The sequence below is a fragment of the Ascidiella aspersa genome, chromosome 1 (assembly GCF_963924565.1).
Source record: "Ascidiella aspersa chromosome 1, kaAscAspe10.2, whole genome shotgun sequence".
NCBI classification, from domain to species: Eukaryota; Metazoa; Chordata; class Ascidiacea; order Phlebobranchia; family Ascidiidae; genus Ascidiella; species Ascidiella aspersa.
The window spans coordinates 15,603,523-15,627,380 of NC_139447.1; the positions used below are offsets into that span (position 1 = coordinate 15,603,523).

The 23,858-nt window shown below is 36.0% G+C and overlaps 1 protein-coding gene across 2 annotated transcripts; it reads left to right on the forward strand.

Moving 5' to 3' along the window:
• Positions 1–440: 440 nt before the first annotated feature.
• LOC146168021 (echinoderm microtubule-associated protein-like 6) lies at positions 441–22,387 on the forward strand. Of its 2 annotated transcripts, none has more exons than XM_083390525.1 (43): positions 441–771; positions 2,514–2,651; positions 2,966–3,125; positions 3,321–3,419; positions 4,593–4,661; positions 4,790–4,975; positions 6,232–6,367; positions 6,494–6,695; positions 6,890–7,027; positions 7,361–7,492; positions 7,923–8,047; positions 8,785–8,997; positions 9,657–9,827; positions 10,476–10,564; positions 10,705–10,847; positions 11,529–11,715; positions 11,881–11,986; positions 12,484–12,678; positions 13,020–13,135; positions 13,262–13,345; positions 13,489–13,645; positions 13,747–13,829; positions 14,097–14,301; positions 14,464–14,545; positions 14,645–14,787; positions 15,310–15,446; positions 15,804–15,926; positions 16,307–16,547; positions 16,667–16,787; positions 17,370–17,545; positions 17,665–17,784; positions 17,856–18,038; positions 18,238–18,353; positions 18,431–18,523; positions 18,634–18,791; positions 18,874–18,976; positions 19,323–19,511; positions 19,708–19,880; positions 20,109–20,271; positions 20,437–20,540; positions 21,142–21,295; positions 21,413–21,513; positions 21,845–22,387. In XM_083390525.1, the coding sequence occupies exons 1-43, from the start codon at positions 713–715 to the stop codon at positions 21,867–21,869; spliced, it is 5,898 nt and encodes a 1,965-aa protein (XP_083246651.1). In that variant the 5' UTR covers positions 441–712; the 3' UTR covers positions 21,870–22,387. The 2 variants fall into 2 exon arrangements, with proteins under 2 accessions (XP_083246651.1, XP_083246657.1); XM_083390531.1 differs by having other exon boundaries at positions 9,657–9,821.
• The last annotated feature ends 1,471 nt before the right edge of the window (positions 22,388–23,858 follow it).

The window sequence follows — 23,858 nt, forward strand, 5'->3', positions numbered from 1 at the left end:
GAGATAGGAATGCAACCATATTTTGCACAATGTGCTCGAAATTGTACAAGCGGTAATGTGCGGGAAATGTGTGCACATTTCAAATTAGGCTACTTTCAGAAATGTGCGCATATTCTAAAAATGTTAAAAAAATCAATTGTCAAAATGCACCACACAAAATATTTAATTCTACACTATGCAATTTTTGTCACTGTCAAAAATTCGCAATTTACTAGAGTTAAAAAACTCCTTAACTAAATCTTTTAAAATGCCTGTTTGAATCAATGTGTAAGGAACGTATCATAACAACAGCGAATTTCAAACCACAGCGAAAGTTAATCTGTTTCTTTCAACATAATCAGTATTGGTTATACGGTAGTTGTAGAAAAGTAAAGTTATGGTGGACGTTATTTTGCACGTTATCTAACAGTTAAACATGACGGAGCGCTGATCTAGAATCCTACCACCATAAAGCTTATTTTTGGGTTAGTGTGCACGTTTGCAATAGGTTAGGGATGGGTTAAAAATTAAACGCTATATTATTAAATATGAATATAATAATACTGGACCCCATCCACACACGAACGTTAACACGCACCCTAACCCAAATATCGTGCGTTGATTTAATAACTGACGTTTAACAAAACGAGTTGTCAAAGCTTGTGGAAATGATACAACTTTGGTAAAAATAAATAGCTTGTTGTATAACATTCAGGTATTAAATGTAATATTTATGGCTGATAAAACAGCTCCCAAAGCACAGCTAAGTCTTGACTGGGTATATGGATACCGGTAAGTATGATGTATAAATCGGTTTAAAATAGTTTTTGCTTTAAAAAATATTAGTAAATGTAATGTAAAATAACTATTTGTTTTAATTTCAGCTATGTGTAAACCTTACTTCATTTCACAGAAATGGCAAAGATAAACTGCTATACACATTCCGTTACTTTTTTATGTTTTACATATATTTTTAATTTAGTTATTTTAATGTACCTTTACAAACTCAACCTTGTCCGAATTTATTTGTAATACAGTTTTGTTAGACCTAAAAAATTATTTTATTCTTACAGAATATTACCATCATGCCCGCTAGGTTTATGTTTAGAATAGGTGCAATAAAATATCAAATGCTCTATTTGACAAAAAAATCTGCATTAATATAGTTAGACAACCTTGCCCCATGTTTCAACATTTCCACATGTTTTATACATCATTTAATAATCTGACCAAAATAACTTGTGAATCTCAAAACCAAAAAGGTTAAGTAAATTGTCATCTTCTGATTAATACGTTTCAATACATACTTTTGTATTGATCAGTTAAATTGACTAAAATATATCTATACCACACTTTTAAAATATGTAATGCAATTCTTGTCTTTCATTGTTTCTAATCGTTTAGAGCTTTAACAAACCCAGATTAATAAGAATCGCATTCCACTTTTTAAAAGTAAGGTTTGGTACATATTAAAACGTGTTAATCAAGATAATGCTGGTGTACTCAATCTTTTTGGCTTTAAGGTTCATTATCAAGCTACATTTCAGATCTGTGCATAGTGTACCTCACCAAAATCCTTGAAATAAAAAAATAAGGACCAAACTTGTAATTACAGCTATACAATACAAATGGTTTTGGCGATTTAAAAATCTGTGACTAAGTTGAGTTATACACATACACAAGTTTCAAATAACAAAAACAAATACCTTTTGGAAGTATTTAACTGCCTATAGAGTATGACAGCGCTTCTCAACCGGTGCGCCATGGAAGGCTGCCAGGTGCGCCGCGAGCAACAGAAAAAAATATTTTAACATATAAAACATGTGCTTTTACTTTTTTATTAAGCTTAGCTCATTATTTCCACAGTTCTTTGAAGTAGAAAGCACAATAAGACCTACAAAGCAACAATATCTAAATAAGATAATCTATTATACCAGTACTAAGACCACCGACATAATAACGCTAAACTCGCAGTAATGACCACAACAAAATAAGATCTAAAATAGTCTCAGAGATAAGACCTAAATATGTCGAATTATGCTCAAATTAATCAGAATAAGACTTAAATAGACAAAATTACGCCCAAGACTGAAGGGAAAGGGTTGGGCGCCGCTGTTTTGGCCCCGGATTTTTTGCCCCTGTTTGGCCATTTAGGTCTGATTCCGATTTCGTTATTATTACGACTATTAGGTATTAGTCCTATTTACGCCTTATTCCTAACTGTCTTTTATTCCGAAGTTAATGTTGTTCTTATTTTGGTCTCAAGGCTGGAGTCTCTTTAAATATATGCAACTATAAAGCCTATGTAATGAAAAATAGCAAGCAATTTAAGAGAAATACAGATACACTTTACAAATTTTTGTTACCATAGAAGTCATAGTGGTACATAAATAAATGCATTGCTGTTTATATTAATGGTCTCATTTAATGTTAAAAAACATTTCTCCAAAGCCAAAAAAAAACATTTTCTCCAAACCAAATTTAAAATTTAACTTTACCTTACTAACATTATTCAATTTATTCTATAATTCCAGAGGACATCAATGCAGAAACAACCTTTACTATGTTCACAACAATGAAATTGTGTATTTTGTAGCTGGTGTTGGTATAGTATACAATCCACAGAAACATTCCCAAAAGTTTTATCTTGGTCACAACGATGACATCATCAGGTTTGTTTTACAACCTACAAATATTTTTTTAACTATTGTTGTTATATAAACAAATATATAAGTCTGATGATGCCAATGCAGCCTAACATATTACCTTTTTTTTAAGTAAGTCAACTTTCAATTTAAAACTGGTTAATAAATGTTAGATTTTGTAAGAAGATATTTGATGCTCTTTAGCATAAAAAATGTAACCTTGCTTATAGTCACTTCACATCTATACACGTTTAAAGTTATCATAGCATTGTATTAACATCACTGCTTTATACCTTTAATACCTAGATGTATTTAAGTTACACAACATATTAAAATTTTAGTCTTGCCGTCCACCCTAATCAACAGTATGTGGCGACTGGTCAAGTTGGCAAAGAGCCCTATATATGTATATGGAAAACAGATTCAGTGGAGACGATTTCATTTCTCAAAGACCAGCACACCCATGGTGTTGCAAGCCTTGCTTTTAGCTGTTCAGGAGAGGTAAACTTTATAAATTTATTGTAAGTGAATGAGTGCCTGTTCAAATTTATACTACAATAAACATGCACAATGTGTTTATCAACTACTTACCTGGATAAATGCTCTACTTTATGTATGCTGTCTACAAATATATGTATAATAATATATGTGATATTCCTTTTGATCCAAGTGGTAACCCACATTATAATTTGACAGAAATTGGCATCAATTGGCTTAGATGGAAGTAACACATTGGTTGTGTGGGATTGGAAGAAGGGTAGAATGCTAGCAACTGCAAAAGGTCACACAGATCGGGTATGAATATATTTTTTCAATTCAAGGATAAATATACAATATAAGTTAAAAATCAATATAAGTAATAACTCTTATCTAAAAATAAGAAAATTCTTGGGATCGTTGAAGTTAGTTATATTTTTAGGTTTATGCAAAACTTAAAAATGCTTACTTTATATTTTTGTCACAAAAAAGACTAACAACTATAAAATGTCAAGTGTATACCATATATTGCTCTAATAAAGATGTAATACAGTTAAAATGTCAGTGAATGTTATTTAAAACTTTTTTTTGTATCCAATTTTAACTGAAAGGCAATTTTAAAAAGTTGAATATAGTTTTTTTAATTTTATAAATAATTTATGTGCATTTTTAATCAATTTTGATTTGAAATCATTTAGACAAATTTTCACCTAACATGTTGATTTTGACAAAATTTTGCTGTTTTTTGACAATTCAAAAAATAATCGCCCTTGTAATAACTATAGACAAATCGTTCCTATGGTTTACAATATGACACAACCAGTGCACAAACAGTTATGCTAACAATAATTTTATAATCTTTGAGCTAATTTACTAACTTATTTATTGAAAATAATTGGTAATCACTAAGGCGATTATTTTTTGACTTAGTCCATTTGGACAAATGAATCAAACAGTAATTAGTAGAGTTGTTTTCAGTGGTAGTTTGCAATTGTCTCATTTACTATTTTTTCTTTAATATGATAGGTTGTGGTAATTTAAATTCTTTTAGATTGTACTTCAATATGGCGGCTATTGAGTTACTGTTTACTTAACAAATTTTTAAAACTTTCCGGATTTTTTGAGTCATTTGTTGTTTTGATGTGATAAAAAAATATCAACTAAGCATATTTAAAAGATTTGCAAACCCCCTAAAAAATATTTTTGTTCCATTTGTTGTCAGTAAAATATTAAAATCAAGTTAATGGCTATGACAAGACGCTAATGCGATACTCAATACAACAATAATGCGTTGTTTCAATCAATGTATTCCTAAAGATAAAATTTTTGTAAAAAAAAAATATTTTTTGGTCAAAATTGGTCAAAATATAATTTTATAGTTAAAAATTGCACATTTTTAGGTCAAATAAATAATCGCCCTAGTAGTCACTAAACATATATTTGTGTGCAAACAAATACCATAGATATATATAAATATTATTTTATTTAAAGGTTTTTGATATGTCTTGGGATCCTTCTTCAGAACAGCGTTTGGTAATATGTGGTGTAAAATTAATCAAGGTGAGCCACCAAATTTTTTTTAGTTTTTTTAGAAACAAAACTGTTTAATCAGTTTCTTTTCTTTTCTTTGTTGGTGATGCTTTGTCAATATTTGTTATTACAAATGAATCGCACATCTATTTTTCAAGTTTTGGACATTATGTGGAAATTCTCTTACTGGTAAGAGGGGAGTGTTCAGAAAAACAGGTGACCTGCAGACTGTGCTATGTGTGTCATGCGCTGACGATCAACTAACCTACAGTGGAACTTTAAATGGGGATATATATGTTTGGAGAGATAACAATTTAGAAAAAACAATATCTTCTGCACACTCGGTAAGTAAAAATTGCCAGTTAATGAATAAATACTGTTTCTCACTGAGAGTATTACGATAACTTTTTTAACAATAAACTGGTCTGTTATTGGTTAGTGGAATGTAACCACATCACTATTAAGAACAAATATTTAGTAAAATGTTTAAAGCTAAACAAGTATATTTGTTTTATATTATTTTCTGCTAATCTTTCTCAAGCTTTAAAACTTTTTTATAAGTACCTAATTTATGATTTGATTACAAATTTATGTACAACTATCAATACATTACAACAACATTACTTATCAATTTCAAGGAAACTAAGTTATGCCTTGAAGCAAATTACTAGTATAAATTGTATCAAAGGAACGAAGAAAGAAATTATTATATTTTGTTTATGGAATATGTTCCATATTTTTTTCTCTTTTTTTGCTTTTTGCTCTGAAGTTTGTTTAAAATAACCGTAAAAGTAAAACTTACAACAAACTACACTGCCTTAGCCAGGCAGTGGTTCTTAAATTTTTTCATAGCGATGTAACCCTCTTGATATATCTGCATGTATTGTACACCCTAAAAAAAGGATGTCAAACAGTTAAACTTGTGTTTATAGGGTTGTAAGCCTTAACTTTGGTCTTAATGATCTATCTGCAAGAAAATTATAAAACTTCAAGGCCAAATAATTTTCGGCCCATTAACGTGTGTAGAATTTTACCTTAAATACCCTGACATACATTTTTAACACTGCCACCTGGAAACTAAAACTCACTAGTACTGTTACTGTAGTTGGGCAAGTAACGGCACAAAGCAATGTAAACCAAATTTGTTGCGAAACAATATTGGCTCCCAATGGCAATAAAATAGTGTCAAAACAAAACATTGGTTATGGTAAAAAGATTTAATAGTTTGCTTAATATAATAGCATTCCAAACAGAGATTTTTTTGAAGTTTACATTTTTTTTAGTTCAAGTCATAAACATGACCAGCATGCGGGCTTTAGGTGAAACTTTACTTGGCAAGTGTAAAGTTTCTTCTGGCTCGTCACGTAAGTGTAAGCAACTATATTTATTTATTTCTGAATAGGGTCACGGTGGCAGTAAATAAACTTTCATAGCATACCTCCGACATTTCTCTCCATTTGAGAACCCCTTGCCTAAGCTGTCAGAATATACAAAAGTGAAAAATTGACTGTTCCTTCCAAACCATCTTAAAAATATAACACAACCCTTTGGTATTTATATGCCTCTCCAGTCTTTTTTATAATTTTTTTTCTTCTGGTAGGGTGGTGTGTTTACAATTTATAAGTGTGATGAAGGTTATACAACAGGAAGCAGGGATGGAACTGTAAAGTTGTGGGATGTCGGGTTTAACCCACTCACCACACTCGCCATCAAAGATTCGCCCTATGGATATAAAGGTAAACAAAAAACTTTACTTTAGTCTTTTAATGGATATGCATAGTTGACCTCAGCGTCCCCTTGTCAGCATTTTATGTGTACAACTGCAAAAATGTTTCTTGCGGTAAGATTTGCTTTATTTTTAGGGCTTTCGGTGCGTTCAGTGTGTTGGGAAAATGACCGGCTTTTGGTCGGAACACAAAACAGTGAAATCTTCGAGGTTCTTGTTCGCGATCGTGATAATCCCGCCCCACTTACTCAGGGCCACTGTGAGGGTGAACTTTGGGGCTTGGCTCCTCACCCTAGAAAGCCAATTGTGGCAACAGCAAGTGACGATTGCTCCGTAAGGTAAATATCGTACTGTGGATAGTAAGTTTAGTCATAAAATATAAAGTTATAATCCAACCGAATAGTAACTGCTAGTTACATAAAACAGGTTTGCGTCACTTGTATCTGAAATCTAGACTTTGCCCGACCCGCATGATAAAATCGTTGTCGATGCTACGTACGCTTGTATCGATTTTGGAGTGATTTTATGCCAGGTTGTGGTCGTTGGTGGACCACGCGATGTTGGCTCGATGCAACTTGGCAAACCCTGCTCGCTCGTGCGCTTTCAACGCCGACGGAACTCAGCTGGCAGTCGGCTGCAATAACGGCTCATTCTATGTCCTCAGGGTTCGGTAAGTAACACCTAGATGTTTGCCTGGCTTTTGCTTCGCAAGTGTCCGGTGACTAATGATTTTCAGTTACATTGCTTGTTTTGCACGAAATACTGTGCCTGTATACAGTGTATAGTGTATATTTTTCTTCATGCGTTTGCATATATATGAACTGTACAGAGTTCGTCAATTTTCTTTCGATTTATTTTTGTGTTTTATTTTATAACCAACAAATAACTACATTACTTTAAATCGTTCTTGTGGTGGTAATAAAACGAAAAGATTTATTGAAATTTTCAAAGAAACACACCTCCATAGATGTTTATATATATATATATATGTGTGTGCGCGCAGAGATATGAGCGAAGTTGTGAAGGTTCACGAAAGAAAAGAGGTTCTTCACGAGATGAAATATTCCCCCGACGGATCTTACCTGGCTGTAGCTTCCAACGACAACTTCGTCGATGTGTATGCTGTTACACAAAGGTTTGCACTAAACACTAGACTTTTATATTTGTGTTTTAGCGTATGTTGTGTCGCGTACCTTTTTATTTTTATTTTTTGCTATTCACTTTCTTCTCTTTTTTGAAAAGCCACTCAATTATTCACGAATTAACCGTGTTAAGGAGTCCTCTTTTCACCCTACGCAAATTACGGTGTTAAAATATTACCAGGCCAATAGAATAAACGTAGAAATGTTGTTTTTATTTTTCCTCACCCTTTTTAACAACGTCTAAAATTTAATTCTCAAGTTAGTCGTTTTAAAGTTATCACGAACCACGTTTTTACGCTAAGTAAATTACGATTTTAAAAGTATCGCCACAAGAAATTCAAAAGCTTTCTGATTTCTTAATCACGCCGACCTAACCTACCAGCCCACTGTTGCATGCAATATATATGCCGTTTTTTAATAAAGGTACAAAAAGGTGGGAACCTGCAGCAAGTCATCCAGCTTTATTACGCACGTCGATTGGTCGAGGGACTCGCGCTTTCTGCAAACGAACGATGGCGCAGGGGAAAGGCTGGTCTATTCTATGCCAAGTAGGACTTATTTTTATAACCAGCTAATGATTGAAACTCTTTATGCGTATTTTTGTTTCAAAGTTGTTATTCCAACTTAACATTTAGTATTATTAAGTTAGTTACCTTATATGGGAACGAGTTGACTTTATATTCATGGTAATTGCTTTTAGGGGTTACTCATTTTGCTAGATATATATTTTTCCAATTCGACACGTATGATGAAAAAAGCAATTACATTTTTTGAGAAAAGTTATTTTTAAATGGCCCCATTTTTTGCTTATAATGTTTTTAGGGCGTATGAAAAAGGTCAAGTCGTACCTTGTCACATTAGTGGAGATTATGTTTTCGTCAGAACCTCATGCATGCTTTGAATAATTGATGGTTACATTATGGAAAAAACGTGTCCTAATTACGAGCTTGAGTTTTCTCTAGCTGGTCGTCGTTTTTATTTTGTTTTATTTAAGTGGCTTTCTTTAATATTTTGGCAATACACCACACCAAACCTAATTGTTTGTAGGGATATCTTTATTGTGTTTGGTATAACGCGTGTTTTGCGGTTTACATTTTATTTCTATATGTTAACTTGAAATTAATCTTTTTTTCCTATCTAAATATAAATCGTTAACAGACTTATTCAGTTGTCACTTGTTTAAAGTATGAGTAGCGAATGGGGACTCGCGATCTTAACGAACTATTCAATCGTATATTAACTGATAACACGGCTAAGATGTTAACGAGGACTGTGATTGGTCTAGCGGGAAAACACGTGACTGACGGTGAGGAGATTCGCGCCATCGAGTGGCAAACTTGGACATCAGTTCTTGGCTCGGAAGTGAACGGTATATGGCCGAAATATACACAGATTAACGACATCAACGCTGTCGACACTTCATTTGCTCACCAGGTGGCGGCAACGGGTGACGACTTTGGACTCGTTAAGCTTTTTCGTTTTCCCAGCGTCAAGAAAGGTAACTTAGTTTATCAAAATTGCCAAATAATTTGTGTAAGCTGAATATTATTGACGCTTTGGCTTTGTTCTGAAATAAAAACATTTTGGAAAGCCTCGCCTAAATGCTCGCCACGTGAAAAAAACCCTTTCCTAATTTACTACCATTGTCACATCCCAACGTATATAGTGGCTGTTGTCAGCCAGTCGTATAATTTATAAATCTTTTTTTGTTACTCGGTGCGATTAGGCGGCGCTTTTGAAAGTTGTTTAGCTCCTCGTGTCTTTCCTAATTTCAAACGATCGATCTCCTGACAAACAACTCTCCCTCCCCTCAACCAATAGTAACATCGATCGCCAAATCGGATTAAGCTGCCTGCTCTGTTTCAATTTAAAATCTACATTGCTGGTTATGCCCTGGTGGGCAAAATTCCAATAACCTGAACACAAAATACGTAGCCGGTAATTGGATTAATTGGTTGTTGGCTCGAATTGTATAGTAAATTAAATTCATCTATAGCGTCTTTTCTCTTTACAACAATATAACATATGGTTTTTGCAAACTTTTTGCTGTACTTACACAGTACGGTTTTGTCATGAAGTGTATGTGCGGATATACTGCGTGGAAAAATATATCCCACTTCATTTAGTTGCATCTCGGTATTATAATGTTTTTTGCAGGTGCTCGTTTTCGAAAGTACGTCGGCCACTCTGCCCATGTGACCAACGTCCGCTTTTCCATCGACAACAGATGGCTGTGTTCCACAGGCGGTGCTGATCACGCGCTTTTTCAGTGGAAGGTTGTGAGTGACGATGTCGATCTTACCGAAACCGACGGACCCAACAGCCAAGGCAAGCAAAAGTTTTGCTGTAGTACTGTCGTCTTCCAACTGAGCTAATTGAATTGCTGTTTTTTTTTCAACTTAATATTGCGTTCTTTGACATTTTAAGTCCTAGCTGATATATTTTTCACCAAGTTGGCTTATATCGGGCCCGGGGGTCGTGAACCTACGGCCTGCCATGTAAATCATCCGGTCCGCTACCTTTTAACTGGGAGGTCATTTCCCAGAATATATTTTGGCTATATAGTTTGACTATACGTAATATTTTGCGCTCTGCCCGAATCTTTTGTGCATCTACTATATGTTTGCCTTTTAAAGGAATATTTTTTACCTAAACTTAAAGCGCCATACATACTAGGCCGGGTCACGAAAGCACTTTATCTTTAAATCCACTTGCCTCAAATGAATTTTGATAGATAGACACCTAAAACCGTTGTATACATAATTAGCTCATTTGAACATGTATTGATGTGATGAAAATTTGCCGAAAATCGCAAAATCGGATAAAAATGAGAAATATAGGTTATGAAAAATGCAAAGTTCATTTGCTATGGCCCTATTTTTATTTGTTTTTAATTTTAACTAAAATACCTTTCTGAGTTTTGCTTAGGCTCGCGACTGTAAAAAACGGCCCTCTCTTATATAAATATAATTTCAGACACGCACACCGATTCGTGCAGCGAAGGGTCGGATTCGGATTTGTCGGACGTTGCTGAAGTAGACTCAGAGATCGAACAGGAAGCCCAGGTGAATACGTAATCTGGTATAATTTACAACACACGAAGTGCAACTAATCTTAACTTCAAATACCATTATCATTAAACAAGAACTGGAAGGCTCTTGTACACTTCCTAATCCTATTAATAAAGTTTGCTTTGGTTGTCCAGGTGAATTACGACCGCGATGTTTCAAGGCAAGACATTCGTGCCTTAAAGCAAGCATCAAGAGCTGGTGATGGGGAAGTGAACAAGCAAAGGCGACGAACCAAAAAGCCAGATAATACAAGCCTGAAATTACAGTTTGTTTTCGGGTGGGTTAATCACTTGTTCCGTTGCGTCACAAGATTTCTTCACATACTAAAAGCCAATTATTTTGATAAATTTCCAATTAATATTGAGAAAATGGTCGGGACAGGTTTGCCCAACCACAAGAAAACCTAATAACTGTCGTGTAACGATCACAAGCACTTAATGTCACCCACGAGTCCAATCGATATTTTCGACTAAACCCCCATGGATAGATAGTTTATCGCTTTCTATAATTTGTTCTCACTCGCACCCAGGCACTCTTCTCTCCTGAGAACCAATATTAAAAACCTTTAAACAAGGACAACATTTTAAGCGTTTTGTGTATAATTTGTTTTTGTGCCAGCAGTTAATTAATTTCTCAAGCATTTTTGTATCGGTCCAAGAACTAGGCGGATATTATATTTATAATAGTATCAACGTTTTTAGCAGGGAAAACAAGAAAACTCGTGCAGAAATATGCCGTCAAATGTATACAATCTCCAACTTAGACTAATTTAAAAGTAATTTACTGTTATTAACCCATTGTCGGATTGTCTCGCTATTCGGGTCAGTGTAAATAGTGATTAAATATTGTCATTCACCCCAACTGGAATAGATCTCCCCATAACTGAAATTCACAAGCCGATATTTTCCATATGAACCGATACACTATCTCTGTTTCCAAAACGAGTGTTAATATCCAGATACCGTGGTTACGATTGCCGCGACAACCTCTTCTACACACAACGTGGTGATGTGGTTTATCACGTGGCGGCGCTCGGGATCGTTTTGTCACGTGACAATCGCGTTCAGCGTTTCTATGACAAGCACGACGACGACATCTTGTGTTTAACACTGCATCCCCTTAAGGACTTTGTCGCCACAGGACAGGTAAATATACGTTTTTTTTTCAGGCTTCATCGAACTACTACAGTTCATTGTGTACGACTGAGTGCAACGCATGTAAAGCACGTGTATCATTTCCATACAATATTGCATCCGTGTTTCTTTTTACGCCCTAAGCTGCTTTGTGTTACTTGACCACTGTTTATTTAGGTTGGGAAGGAGCCCTCTGTGCACGTTTGGGACGTGGATTCCCTTTCTACAATTTCTGTACTGAAAGGTTTTCACGAACGAGGAATTGCTTCAGTAGATTTTTCAGGTTGGTTGATTATGGACATGATTATTATTTGTCAATTGTAGTAACACACCAAAAAATACCCTGAAATACAAAGATCTCCCTTTTGGATTCTTGGCTATAAATCTTATACTTTTTACAAAAAAGTAGGTTGTTTTGTAATTAGTCTAAGCCGGAGTCTGCATACTTTTTTACTTTTGTCGATATATATTCGCCTTTGGGTTTTCCTTTGTATGATTGCAGTTATTTGTGCGTTTTTTGTTTCGTTATGTTTGAATTTTTTTTTAAGCCATGAAGGCTTGTGTGGACACCACCTTGTAAGATTTAATTACGTAAATTACAGCCGATTTTACTGTTAAAAATTTAAATATTTAGAGACCATTACACATTTAAAAATGACAAAGTGTGGCACAGACAAAACCAAGCATAACAACTGACTTAACCTAACAACATTTGTTATATCAAACACCTTTTTGAACGAGCCCCATCGCTATAATCTGTTTTCGCATTGTGTTTTTCAGGCGACGGAAAAAAGTTAGTGTCAATCGGACTTGACAATGACCACTCGATGGTAATTTGGGACTGGAAGCGGGGAAACAAGTTGGCAACGACCAAGACGCATCAGGACAAAGTGTTTCTCGCGCGCTTTAATCCTTTCAATCCCGATAAACTTGTCACAGTGGGAGTAAAGCACATCAAGTTCTGGCAACATGCAGGTGAGACATGGAAATTCGCGCTATGATGTACTTGGTTTAAGGTTAGATTTCGAAATAAGAAGTCAGTGATTTGCATAATAAAAATCCACATCTGAACAATTTAAGAGCTAACGATTAACTCGACAAAAAGTAACTGGGAACTCCGAAAATTTTAGAAATATTCAACCAATTTTTTTCTGAGCTGATGTGTTAAATCTTTATTGCCTTTATAACATTGTTAATCTTACCTGTTGAAAAAAATGTCTCGATTTAAATGTTTTAGTATTTAGACGAGCTAAATGCTTGGATAACAATTTATCAAGGCGTTAATTAAGCTGTCATTTATACTTTGTGTCTCACAGGAGGAGGCTGCACTTCGCATCGGGGTGTATTTGGCAATGCTGGAAAACTCGACACGATGTTGTGTGTTGCTTACGGCAAGCAGGGACATGTCTACAGTGGGGCCGCCAATGGACAGGTTCGCCTGGATTTTTTATCTGTCATATTTGGGGATTGTTTAATGCTGTTTAATCATTTACCTTTAGCTTGAATGTCACTTGTTCTTTAACCCTAAATTTACTTTAAAATCTTTATAACGTTCCAGGTGTACATATGGGAAGGTAACCGGTTGGTTCGCACCAAGAAAGCACACGACGGCCCATGTTTTGCAATGCATGCACTGGACAAGGTGAAGCAAGGTTTTACTAATTTAGGCTGAGACGTATTTTTTGTACACGTTATTCGTCACTCGATGTATTGCTTATGAAAATTGTATTGCAAATGATGCAAAGTTTCGGCTTTCGGTCGTTTTAAACTAACACTAATATGCAGGGTTTTGTATCTGGTGGCAAGGACGGTGTGGTGTGCTTATGGGATGAAAACTTCGAGCGCTGTCTTAAAACCTACCCCCTTACCAATGAACATCTACAAGCTGAAACGAGGGGAAAGCTGCTGGAGAATAATCCATCTGTTCGAGCAATCAACCTCGGTAAGACAATCATGCCTGTTCAGCCACGTATACAGAGTTTAAGCTGTAGACCTTATATAGTTGGTTTAAGTTTGTCAGATAACAAAGGCCTTTATTTGTAGGCCACGGCAAGATACTGGTTGGAAGCAGGAATGGCGAGATTATCGAAATCGATAAAAGTGGTCCAATAGCAGTGCTAATGCAGGTATACACACCTAAAAGTTTTTTGAGGAGTTTTCGACCTATGTCTTAACTGTTTTTAAGTAATTTGCTAATAGGGGACAAACTTAAATTTTTTTTTGTGTGTGTTTGTACAAAAAAAATTTTGTGTGTTTGTACAAACGTCGCAAACAAGTTTTTTAAACAAATTGTCTTAGCAAGTGATATAATTCTACAATATATTAGCGACAAAGTGTGGTCCTTAGACGTTATGTTAACTATGTATCCCTATGGTTTGCCTCGCGCATCACAGGGTAACGGCGAAGGCGAGCTTTGGGGTCTGGCGTTTCACCCGTCCAAGTCCGAGTGCTGTACGGTGTCCAACGACCGGACTGTCCGGACATGGTTGAGCGAGGCCGGTCAGCAGAGGATGACCAACGCGCGTCGGCTCGAGTTCGGTGGTCAGTGCTGCGGTTATTCCCCGGATGGAAACTCAATTGCGATTGGCTGCAACAATGGTGCAACTTTTAATTTAATATAACTTTAAAAAAAAAATTGAAATAAGTTAAATTTCAATATTGTGTGTTGTTTTTAATGACGATCTTAAAAGTAGATGTTGTTATCGCTTTTTTAGCGTTATATTTTTTGGCATTTCTGCTATACAATGCTTTTATGTATAGGAAGCTTCATGGTTGTGAACGCAACTACGCTTGAAACGCTGGTGGAATTTCATCATCGTAAAGAAGCCATTTCAGATATCAAGTCAGTATGGTTCCACTACGTTTTAAAATAAGCGACCGCTAACTTTATTAAAATGCATATTGAAGTAAACCAGTATAACCTTAACCACCATACTTGTAGGTTTTCTCCGGACACAGGAAAGTACCTCGCGGTGGCTTCCCACGACAACATGGTTGATATCTACAATGTACTGAGCAGCAAACGGGTGGGAATATGCAAGGGAGCTTCGAGCTACATTACGCATATAGACTGGGACGCCAGAGGTTAGTTTAAACGTGGCATAGCAATTACAGTTCATCTAACGCAGTGGTTCTCAACCGCCGGTGCCGGCCGGCTTATCCATCAAATTTAAAACTTCGCCAGCTCCGTAATTTGCAGCATTGTGACGTAAATAGAGTTAATGACATTCTTGGACTTCATTGTACGTCACAATGCTGCAACTGTTTAAAAGTAGGCTACAACTCGTTTAAGTCTTAAACTCGTATGTGAAAGCTAAGAAGTGTTTTAGTTGTATACTATTGCGTAATTAAATTTTGGGTTGATTTTGATTCTTGAAGGTCCACCGGTCCGCAAAATTTGTTTTGAAACTTGACCGGTCCGTATGCTGAAAAGGTTGAGAAACACTGATCTAACGCACTTTGTTACTAATCACGCTGCGAATTCAGTAATATCACTTTTTACCCTTTATAATATTACCGTCGATTTTTAGTGGAAATGTTAGCATTTAACATCAAATCTCTTTTCCACAGAAAATCGAGGTTTTACCTTCGCTATAATTTTTTCAGGCAAACTGTTATGTGTGAACAGTGGCGCGAAAGAACTTCTTTACTTCGAAGCCCCCCGTGGAAAGCGACAGACTATTAGCAGTGACGAAACAATCGAGTGGAGTACCTGGTCAGGAGTGCTTGGCAAGACATGTGAGGTACGTAAACCTGTACACAACTTTTAAATTTTTGTTAACTCAACGACCAACTTAAAACATGCCCGTTTTTACATTAAATGAAACCTAATAAATTAATGAAGTGTTGTTCTGCGTTGTAGCTGCGACCCTTAATTTATGAAAAACAAGTCTTTCAAAACCACTCGCTAATAAAATGTTACAATGATACAGGCAAGGCCGTCTGGATACGTTACACGCAACTGAAATTCTTAACAGCTTGCCACAATTGCACGTTTGGGATATGTATGATAAAACAACTTCTTTCTTTTTTATTGTTTTCAGTTTTTGTTCACCAGACTTTTAAGTTCAGTGTAAACACGGACATTTCCTGTTTTCTAGGGTATTTGGCCTTCATACAGTGACGTAACTGATGTAAACGCAACATCTTTGTCATCCAACAAAAAGCTTTTGGCGACTGGAGACGATTTCGGATTCGTGAAACTTTTCTCATTCCCTGTGACTGTGAGTAACGCTCAGCATAACTAAATTTATCCTTCTGATACAATACAATATCTCATTTTTCTAAAACAATGTCAAGGCTATTCGAGTAGAGAGAGATATGTCTTTAAATGAAAGGAGGCGATTTTTTAGATTTGAAAAAAAAAATACTATTGGCGTTCTTTGCAAAAGTATTTGTATATTTTGTTTTTGTAGTTGGATTTTTTAAATTTATTTAAAAAAAATGTAGTTGTATAAAATTTGTTGTGATCCTGCTGTCTTATATAGTGTCGTTTCAGAACGTTTTGAATCGCATAAAACAGAGGCACCTTCGTTTAAAGCAATTACCCTTGTCGCCCTACATTACTTTAACCAAGCAACACGTTGGTTTCTATTCCATCCAGGGGAAGCACGCCAAGTTCAAAAAGTACGTTGGTCACAGCGCTCACGTCACCAACGTACGCTGGTCACATGACTCGACGCAACTCGGGTCGGTAGGTGGCGCAGATACAGCGCTTTTCATCTGGTCTAAGGAGAGCATTGAAATCTCCGGAAGCAGCGATCTGAGCAAGGTGCCCACCTCTGCGGATGTTCATTACCATGGCGACAGCGAGGATTCTGATACAGACACAGAAGAAGATGGAGGTGGCTATTTTTTAAATACAATGTTTTTATTTAACTCAGAGAATCGTTCAGTTTTTGGTTGACGTTAGCACTTATGTAATCTTATAAAAATCTATCGTCGTAATCTTGTTCAATGCCAGGATATGACAGCGACGTGGCGAGAGAGAAAGACATGGATTACTCAACAAAAACATACAGTGCCAACATCCGAGATAGCAGCGGGGTTAAACCCAATGCACGGGAAGTTGAAGATGTTGAAAGGTTTGATATTTGTAATACTAAGAGTAAAGCGTTGCAAACAAAAGATTTTTTTAATGTGAAACGTAAGGAGAAAAATATTGTACAGGGTGTCCATAAAGTCTCTTTACAATTTAAAAAAAATATTAAAAAATGAAATGATGAGATATCGCAATGAGGTTTGTTTTATGTTAATCAGTATTTCATAAAGTTTTTACTGACACTAAAATTTATTGTTTCAGACAAAATTTCTAAATTAACCGTTTAGATGAGCTTCGTGCAACTAATGGTGCCCATAGAAAGTGTATTAAATAAAGTAATGATATTTTTAATTATTTTTAATTAAATGTTTAGAAGTGTGTTTAATGTGCCAATAAAAACTTTATGAAATACTGATTAACATAAAACAAACCTCATTGCGATATCTCATCATTTCACTTTTTAATAATTTTTTTAAATTTTAAAGAGACTTTATGGACACCCTGTATATTTGGCCTTGCATTTTTTCGCACTAAAGTATTAAACTATCAAATACAGTACAAAAAAACTTTTAACAACAAAATTATAAGCGCAGGAAAATTCTTTCAAAAATATCTTGCACTACAGGCCTGCCGTCAGCCGTGGGATTCCAAAAACAGACCGAGTAACGCGAAGTGATGACGTAGCTGTGTCGCATGTCACCGATCTCGAGCTACACCACGTGTTCGGTTATCGGGGATTTGATTGTCGAAACAACTTACACTATTTGGACGACTGTCAGCAGATCATTTATCACGCTGCAGGTAAAAACGCCTGTCGTTATAGGAACTCCAGTTGTTGCTTGTATTTCTTTATGAACCAACTCGCTAGTTTTTTTAAGCTGCAGTACATGACTGATCTCTGTTCGTTGTTTGTTTTCCAGGTGCTGGAATTGTTCAAAACCTTTCGTCTGGCCAGCAAAGCTTTTACTTAGAACACACCGACGACATTATTAGTCTGACAGTCAATCAACATCCCAAATTCCCAAACGTTATCGCGACAGGTTCGTGGATTTAAAATAGGAAAACCTTAACAACAACAAATCTAATTTTTTTATTGCTGTAATTTGCGCAGGTCAGTTGGGCGGGTCTCCTACCATCCATGTTTGGGAAGCCGCCAGTAAAAAGACGCTTTCTATCCTGCGGGGTTTCCACTCAACTGGCGTTTGTTCACTTAACTTTAGCGCCAGTGGAAAGCTTCTGCTTTCTTTGGGACTCGACCCTCAACACCAGGTGGCGGTCTGGAGGTGGCAGGAAGGTATGTTTTATAAAACATTTGGTTTTTGATAATTACGCCTTGCAACAGGTTTTGTTTTGTTTACATGAAACAAGCGAACAGCTAATACTTACCTTACACGCTTTCGTTGCCCTATAGCTGGATTCAGATGTAGTTGGCTCTTACATTGCTCGCGTTGTTAAGTAAATGTTAATCCGAAACATTGTCATTTTCCCTAAAGGTGCGAAGATGTGTAGCCACCCGTGCAGCAGGCAGCGAGTTTTCTGTGCCGAGTTTCGACCAGATTCTGACAGCTCATTTGTCACTGTTGGCGTCAAGCATGTCATGTTCTGGCAGGTAAAGCACGCAGTCGCCATTTAGTTCTCAAGACAATTAAATTGTATTATCATCGTATTTTGGATTAATTGTTTCAGGTGTGCGGAACGGCGATATTGGGCAAACGTGGTGTACTGGGAGCCACTGAGGGAATCCAGTCGCAAACCATGTTGTCCGTTGCTTTCGGTGCGGTAAGTTTAGCAGGATTTGTGTTATTGAGAAGTAAACTAAGAAACATATACAAACGTTTGAATGGGATTGGCAATAGAACAAGTGTGCAACGTAATGACTCCTCTGACAGGAAAATCTTACGTTCACTGGTGCGATGAACGGCGACGTTTACGTGTGGAAGAATCACGTGCTGTCGCGTACGGTTGCCAAAGCGCACGTGGGTCCCGTCTTCTCCATGTTCACAACACTACGAGACGGCCTTATTGTTACGGGCGGGAAGGAAAAAATGTAAGAATAAATTCGTTTAATTATTATTTAGTAGTTGTGGCTGGTATTAGTTTTCCACTGCAACAGCGAGTTTTTTTTTCAGGACCAAAGAAGGCGGTGCTGTCAAACTGTGGGATCAGGACATGAGACGATGCAGAGCCTTTCAAATCCCAACTAACGTCGTCAAGTCGGTTGCGCGTGGAAAAGTAAGTCGTCAGTATTTTACCACAACCTATGTGGAATATTAAAAAAACGAAATATTTTTTGTTTATTGAATAAACAAAAAATTATTGACAGCGGTTACGTTTTTGCTGCTAGGTGTTTTAAGACTTTGTGTTTTCCAAATATCAAAGAAAAATGTTCGTAGAACAACAGCTTTTTGATGGTGCTGTAGAACTGTAATAAATATACTATAGGATTGCTGCGTGTGTAATATACCTCTCATCAAGTTTCCTACCACCGAACTGGAAAATGTAGTTTATGCGTCCTGGTAAGCTGTTATAACAGACGAATATTTCAATATTAATTACTTACTTGCTTGCACTATCGCAGGGTAAAATTCTTGTCGGCACTCGCGATTCTGAGGTGATGGAAATAGGTGAGAAAAATGGGGCTTGCACCACGGTTGTGTACGGCCACACCGAGGGTGAGCTGTGGGGCCTGGCTACTCACCCAACATCTATGATGTGCTGCACTGCCTCAGACGACAAAACCGCCAGGATATGGGACGTTAAAGACAAGGTATTCCGTAACTGGTCTGAAACAACATAGTAGTTTGCCTATTACAGTACGTGGTGTGTTTTGTTTTAAGTTTAATTTAGATTTAATGTAGATTCTGTTTTTTTTTAACAGCAAGACAAACCTGTGGTTAAAAAATATACTTAATATGCGTTTTCAACTGATGCTCAATATAAAACAATATTTTTTTTTCAATCAGGTTATGTTACACAAGATTTCATTAACTGCTGGGTCACGTGCATGTGCATTTAGCCATGATGGCACGCGAGTCGCGATTGGTCAGAACAATGGTGAGATTTTGGTGCTCGATGTCGTCTCACTAAAGGTTCTTACTAAGAAAAGAGATCGAAGCGGCGCTATTTACGACATAAGGTTTGCTCTATCGTTATACGTGTTTTATTTTATTGTATTTATTTTTATTTACGTTCCAATCTTTATATTCTACCAACTTTAAGTCCGGTGTTATAAACATATACAGCAAAAGTTAGTTCAACTGTAAGATATTATCCGAAAACTTACAGCGTACCTGTTTGTTTTCTAGTTGCTACTGTCCCTGTATTTGGCAGCGATTGTTTTAATATATATGTATGTATTTTTTAGATTCAGTCCTGACGACAAGCTTATTGCGGTAGGATCTGCCGAACAAACATTGGACTTCTACGAACTTACCTTGGAGAACCTGCTCAACCGTGTCGGCTACTGCAAGCAAATCCCAAGCTTCGTTTTTCAAATTGATTTCTCAAAAGACGGAAAGTACATCCAGGTAGCTAAACAATAAACATGCGGTAACTTTTGACTGATTTAAATTGTCTTTTTAGTTATTACGTGGTTGTTGAATGCGTAAACAATGTAAGCATGTTTGACCTAATTGTGTGTTATGATAACACTACACTTTAATTTCATTAAGATAAACATTTTATTGCTTTAGGCTGGAACCGGATCATACCAACAACTTGTGTTTAAAGTACCTTCTGGAGATCCTGTCACCGAAACTAAAACCATCAAAAAAATAAGCTGGGACACGTGGACGAGGTATAATTTTAGTGCAAATACGGCAGTTCTTACTTTAATTTCCACGAATTATTTAACAATTTGTTGTTATTTATATTTTTTCATCTGTACAAAACTTTCTTGCTAAGATGCATTTAATTTCGCAAAATTTTTTTGCGTTTAAAGTTGAAAATGACCTGAAGCAGTTGCTCTCAACTGTCTTCTCCATTTGTCCTCTTTGACTGGCTGTAAAACTTTTTTTCTTATTATTTCAATGTGCCAAGAGCCCTAAGCAATTAGGGGTTCACACGGTGAATTAAAAATTCATAGGTATTTTAGTTTCCGTATTAGTGCCCATTTATTAGTAGTTAAATTATATTTTAATTAAAAGAACAAATCCTAACGTAATGAAGAACAAAAATACGCGAATCACATTGTGACGTTATAATAAGAAACAATCACACCTAATCGAGTAGTCACAACTAAGCCAAACGAATGAGGCAAACTTTGTCTAACATGCTTCTTCGTATACAAAACAGGCCTTTTGTGGTCTTTCAGGTTATTCTAGTTATGCTTAAATTCAGCAAATCGGGTAAAATTTCTTCCCTTTTTACACATTTATATTACCCTGACTGTTTTGTAGTCCACTCGGCGATGACGTAATTGGAATTTGGCCTAAGAACTGTGATCGTGGTGACGTCAACTGTGCTGACGTAAGCCACGCTGCAAATGCTGTTGCGACTGGTGACGACTTCGGATTCGTCAAGTTGTTTGAATTTCCATGCAAGGAAAAGTTTGTAAGTAGTAAACTACGTAGTGAGACCAGCTTAATTAACTTTAAGGTCAAATAAGGAAAAAAACACCTATTAATAATAAAAATATTTCTATTCAGTCGTTTTCTATATTAATTGCAGACAAAACCAAAAAAATATGTGGGCCATTCTGCTCACGTGACCAACGCTCGTTTTGTGAGAGACGATAGTCGTCTGGTAACAACAGGAGGTGACGATTGCTGGTAAGTCACATTGTTCTATATGCACATGGAGCCCTTTTTCGGAAATTGTAAATTTTGCGCGAAAGAAGTTTTATTTTGATGTCCAATGTTAAATAGGAGACGTTAACATCTCGTATTCATGTTTTTAAGGCAAAGAATAAAATATGTAAAAAAATACGAATAAAAATAAGTACTGTAGTATATGTTTTTGACATCTCGATATTTTGCTTACATCTGATGCGATGTTATTCAATGGCTGCCTTGCTGTTCCTTTATAAGTAATGTTTCTATAAAAACTGATGTTTAAAAAACGACATAAAGAAATATTTTACATTTCTGATATGTATTGTAGCGTTTTTATTTGGAAATGCTTGTGAGGAGAAAAGAACGTGGTCACCAGAAGGACGACGGTTCAACAGCATTTTGTCTTTGGCGTTTCGCCTAAGGAGTAGATGTAGTCACACTAAAAGGCATCCTTGAGGTTGTTACCTTACAAACATGACAAGCACTTATACGCGTTATCATGCTTAAACCGGTATTATTATCTTTATATATGCACCTACTGTACCCCTTCTGCTCGAAATATAATCTTTTATTTTAATTGGTGCTTAATTACTATTATGATAAGTCTAATAAACTGTCAACATTTTTATGTGAAACTGTATACCTTTTCTATCGATTTAATTGTTAAGTGTATGGGTAGCTGCTGTTATCATCATGTATTTTTAATGCAGTATATTTTTTTTATATTTCTCGCAAAACTAATTGTGTATCGTATCGACCTCTATACTACATTTTTCATATAGCTGTATTTTCTAGCTTTGCTACATTCTTCGTATTAAGTATAAAGCTGATTTAGTAGAAAGTAGTCTTTTTTAAATCTACAGTAAAATATGTCGAGTAAAACTTTTGAATATTATACAAAAATATATTTGCCTTCGTGATGTTTTTGTAAAAGTAACAGCTTCTCCCATTCATAGGCTGCTTTTACCGAATGGAGTTAATCGAATTCACAGGTTATTAAACTTTTGGGAGATCACCCCTCGGACGTCATTTATTAAAACTCTTGCTCTTCTCCCCTCCCCCGAATAATCTGCTCCCTGTCACAAAACAAATGCTGGTACATAATGTACGACTGTACATTGTTACAATGACCTACGTAACATAGCAAATGGTTGTGACATAGCAAAAGATAGCACATCAAGTGCAGAGGTGCGCGAAATGCGAGTTCAAATTAATGGTTCGGCGAACTTATTTTGTGACTGTAAAAAAATCAAAAAGTGATTGCAATAATTGCTTCGTTTAAAATGTCACGTATTTCGACACATTTAGCTAGCCAAGACAAATTTTGGTCAGATACGAAAAGATATAGGCTAAGGGCCAATTATGAAGCTAAAAAGTAAAACTTATTTTAATGTAAAACAGTTTCACGAGTTGAACCTGAAACGTACATGTAAACAATGTTTATTCTGTGACTAAGCCCTTCTGGAGTCATACAGGCTAGTACTGGCTTTTATATGTACTTTTTGTTTGCTGAACACCAGCTGTTGATCCCCTTTAGTTGAGGTTGTATGTACGGACAGGATGCAGCCGGCAATCGTGCTGTGGCTGTTTCTCAACTTGCTGTTCTATGAACCTGTGTTGCTCAGTTGGAAGAGCGACGATCCCGGTACGACCGGAGGTCAAGTTCCAACCTCACCGCAGGCCAGTTGTTTTTTTAGCCTGACCTTGCTTGTACTACAATCCTGATCAGGCTAACTGATTTCGGTAAGCCCTTCTGAAAGGCATCCGATCCACTATTATATATTTTTTATCAGCCAAATAAATGTCAAAATATAGGGAAACTTATATACCGGTACCTGACACCGTTCTCATGCAGGAGTTTCGGTAAATTGGCCTACAAATAATTATAATCCAAAGTAAAACTTTTTTCGTTCTTAAATTTCTTTTAGAATCTAGATCTTTCATTCCAACTAACTTGCTTATAAAACACACAATACATACAAGTACATATTTTCATCGTTTCGGTCAGAAACTTGTTCTACAAAATTTAATTGTTTCGTCATTAATGCAAGTCATGAGACGACTGCTGTTTTGGTTGTTAGCAGTGATGGGTAGGGCGATTAATTTTTGACTTGTAAAAAAAGTCAAAATTTTGTCAAAATTTGCACGTTAGGTCAAAATTTGTCAAAATTATTTCAAATAAAAATCGATTAAAAATACATATAAATCGCTTACAAAAATAAAATATATTTAGCTTTTTAAAATTGTATTTTAGAAAAATATTAGTCTAGAATTCAATCCAATGACATTTTAAGTGTATTAAATCTTCATTAAAGTTATAGGCCTACACGATATACGCGAGC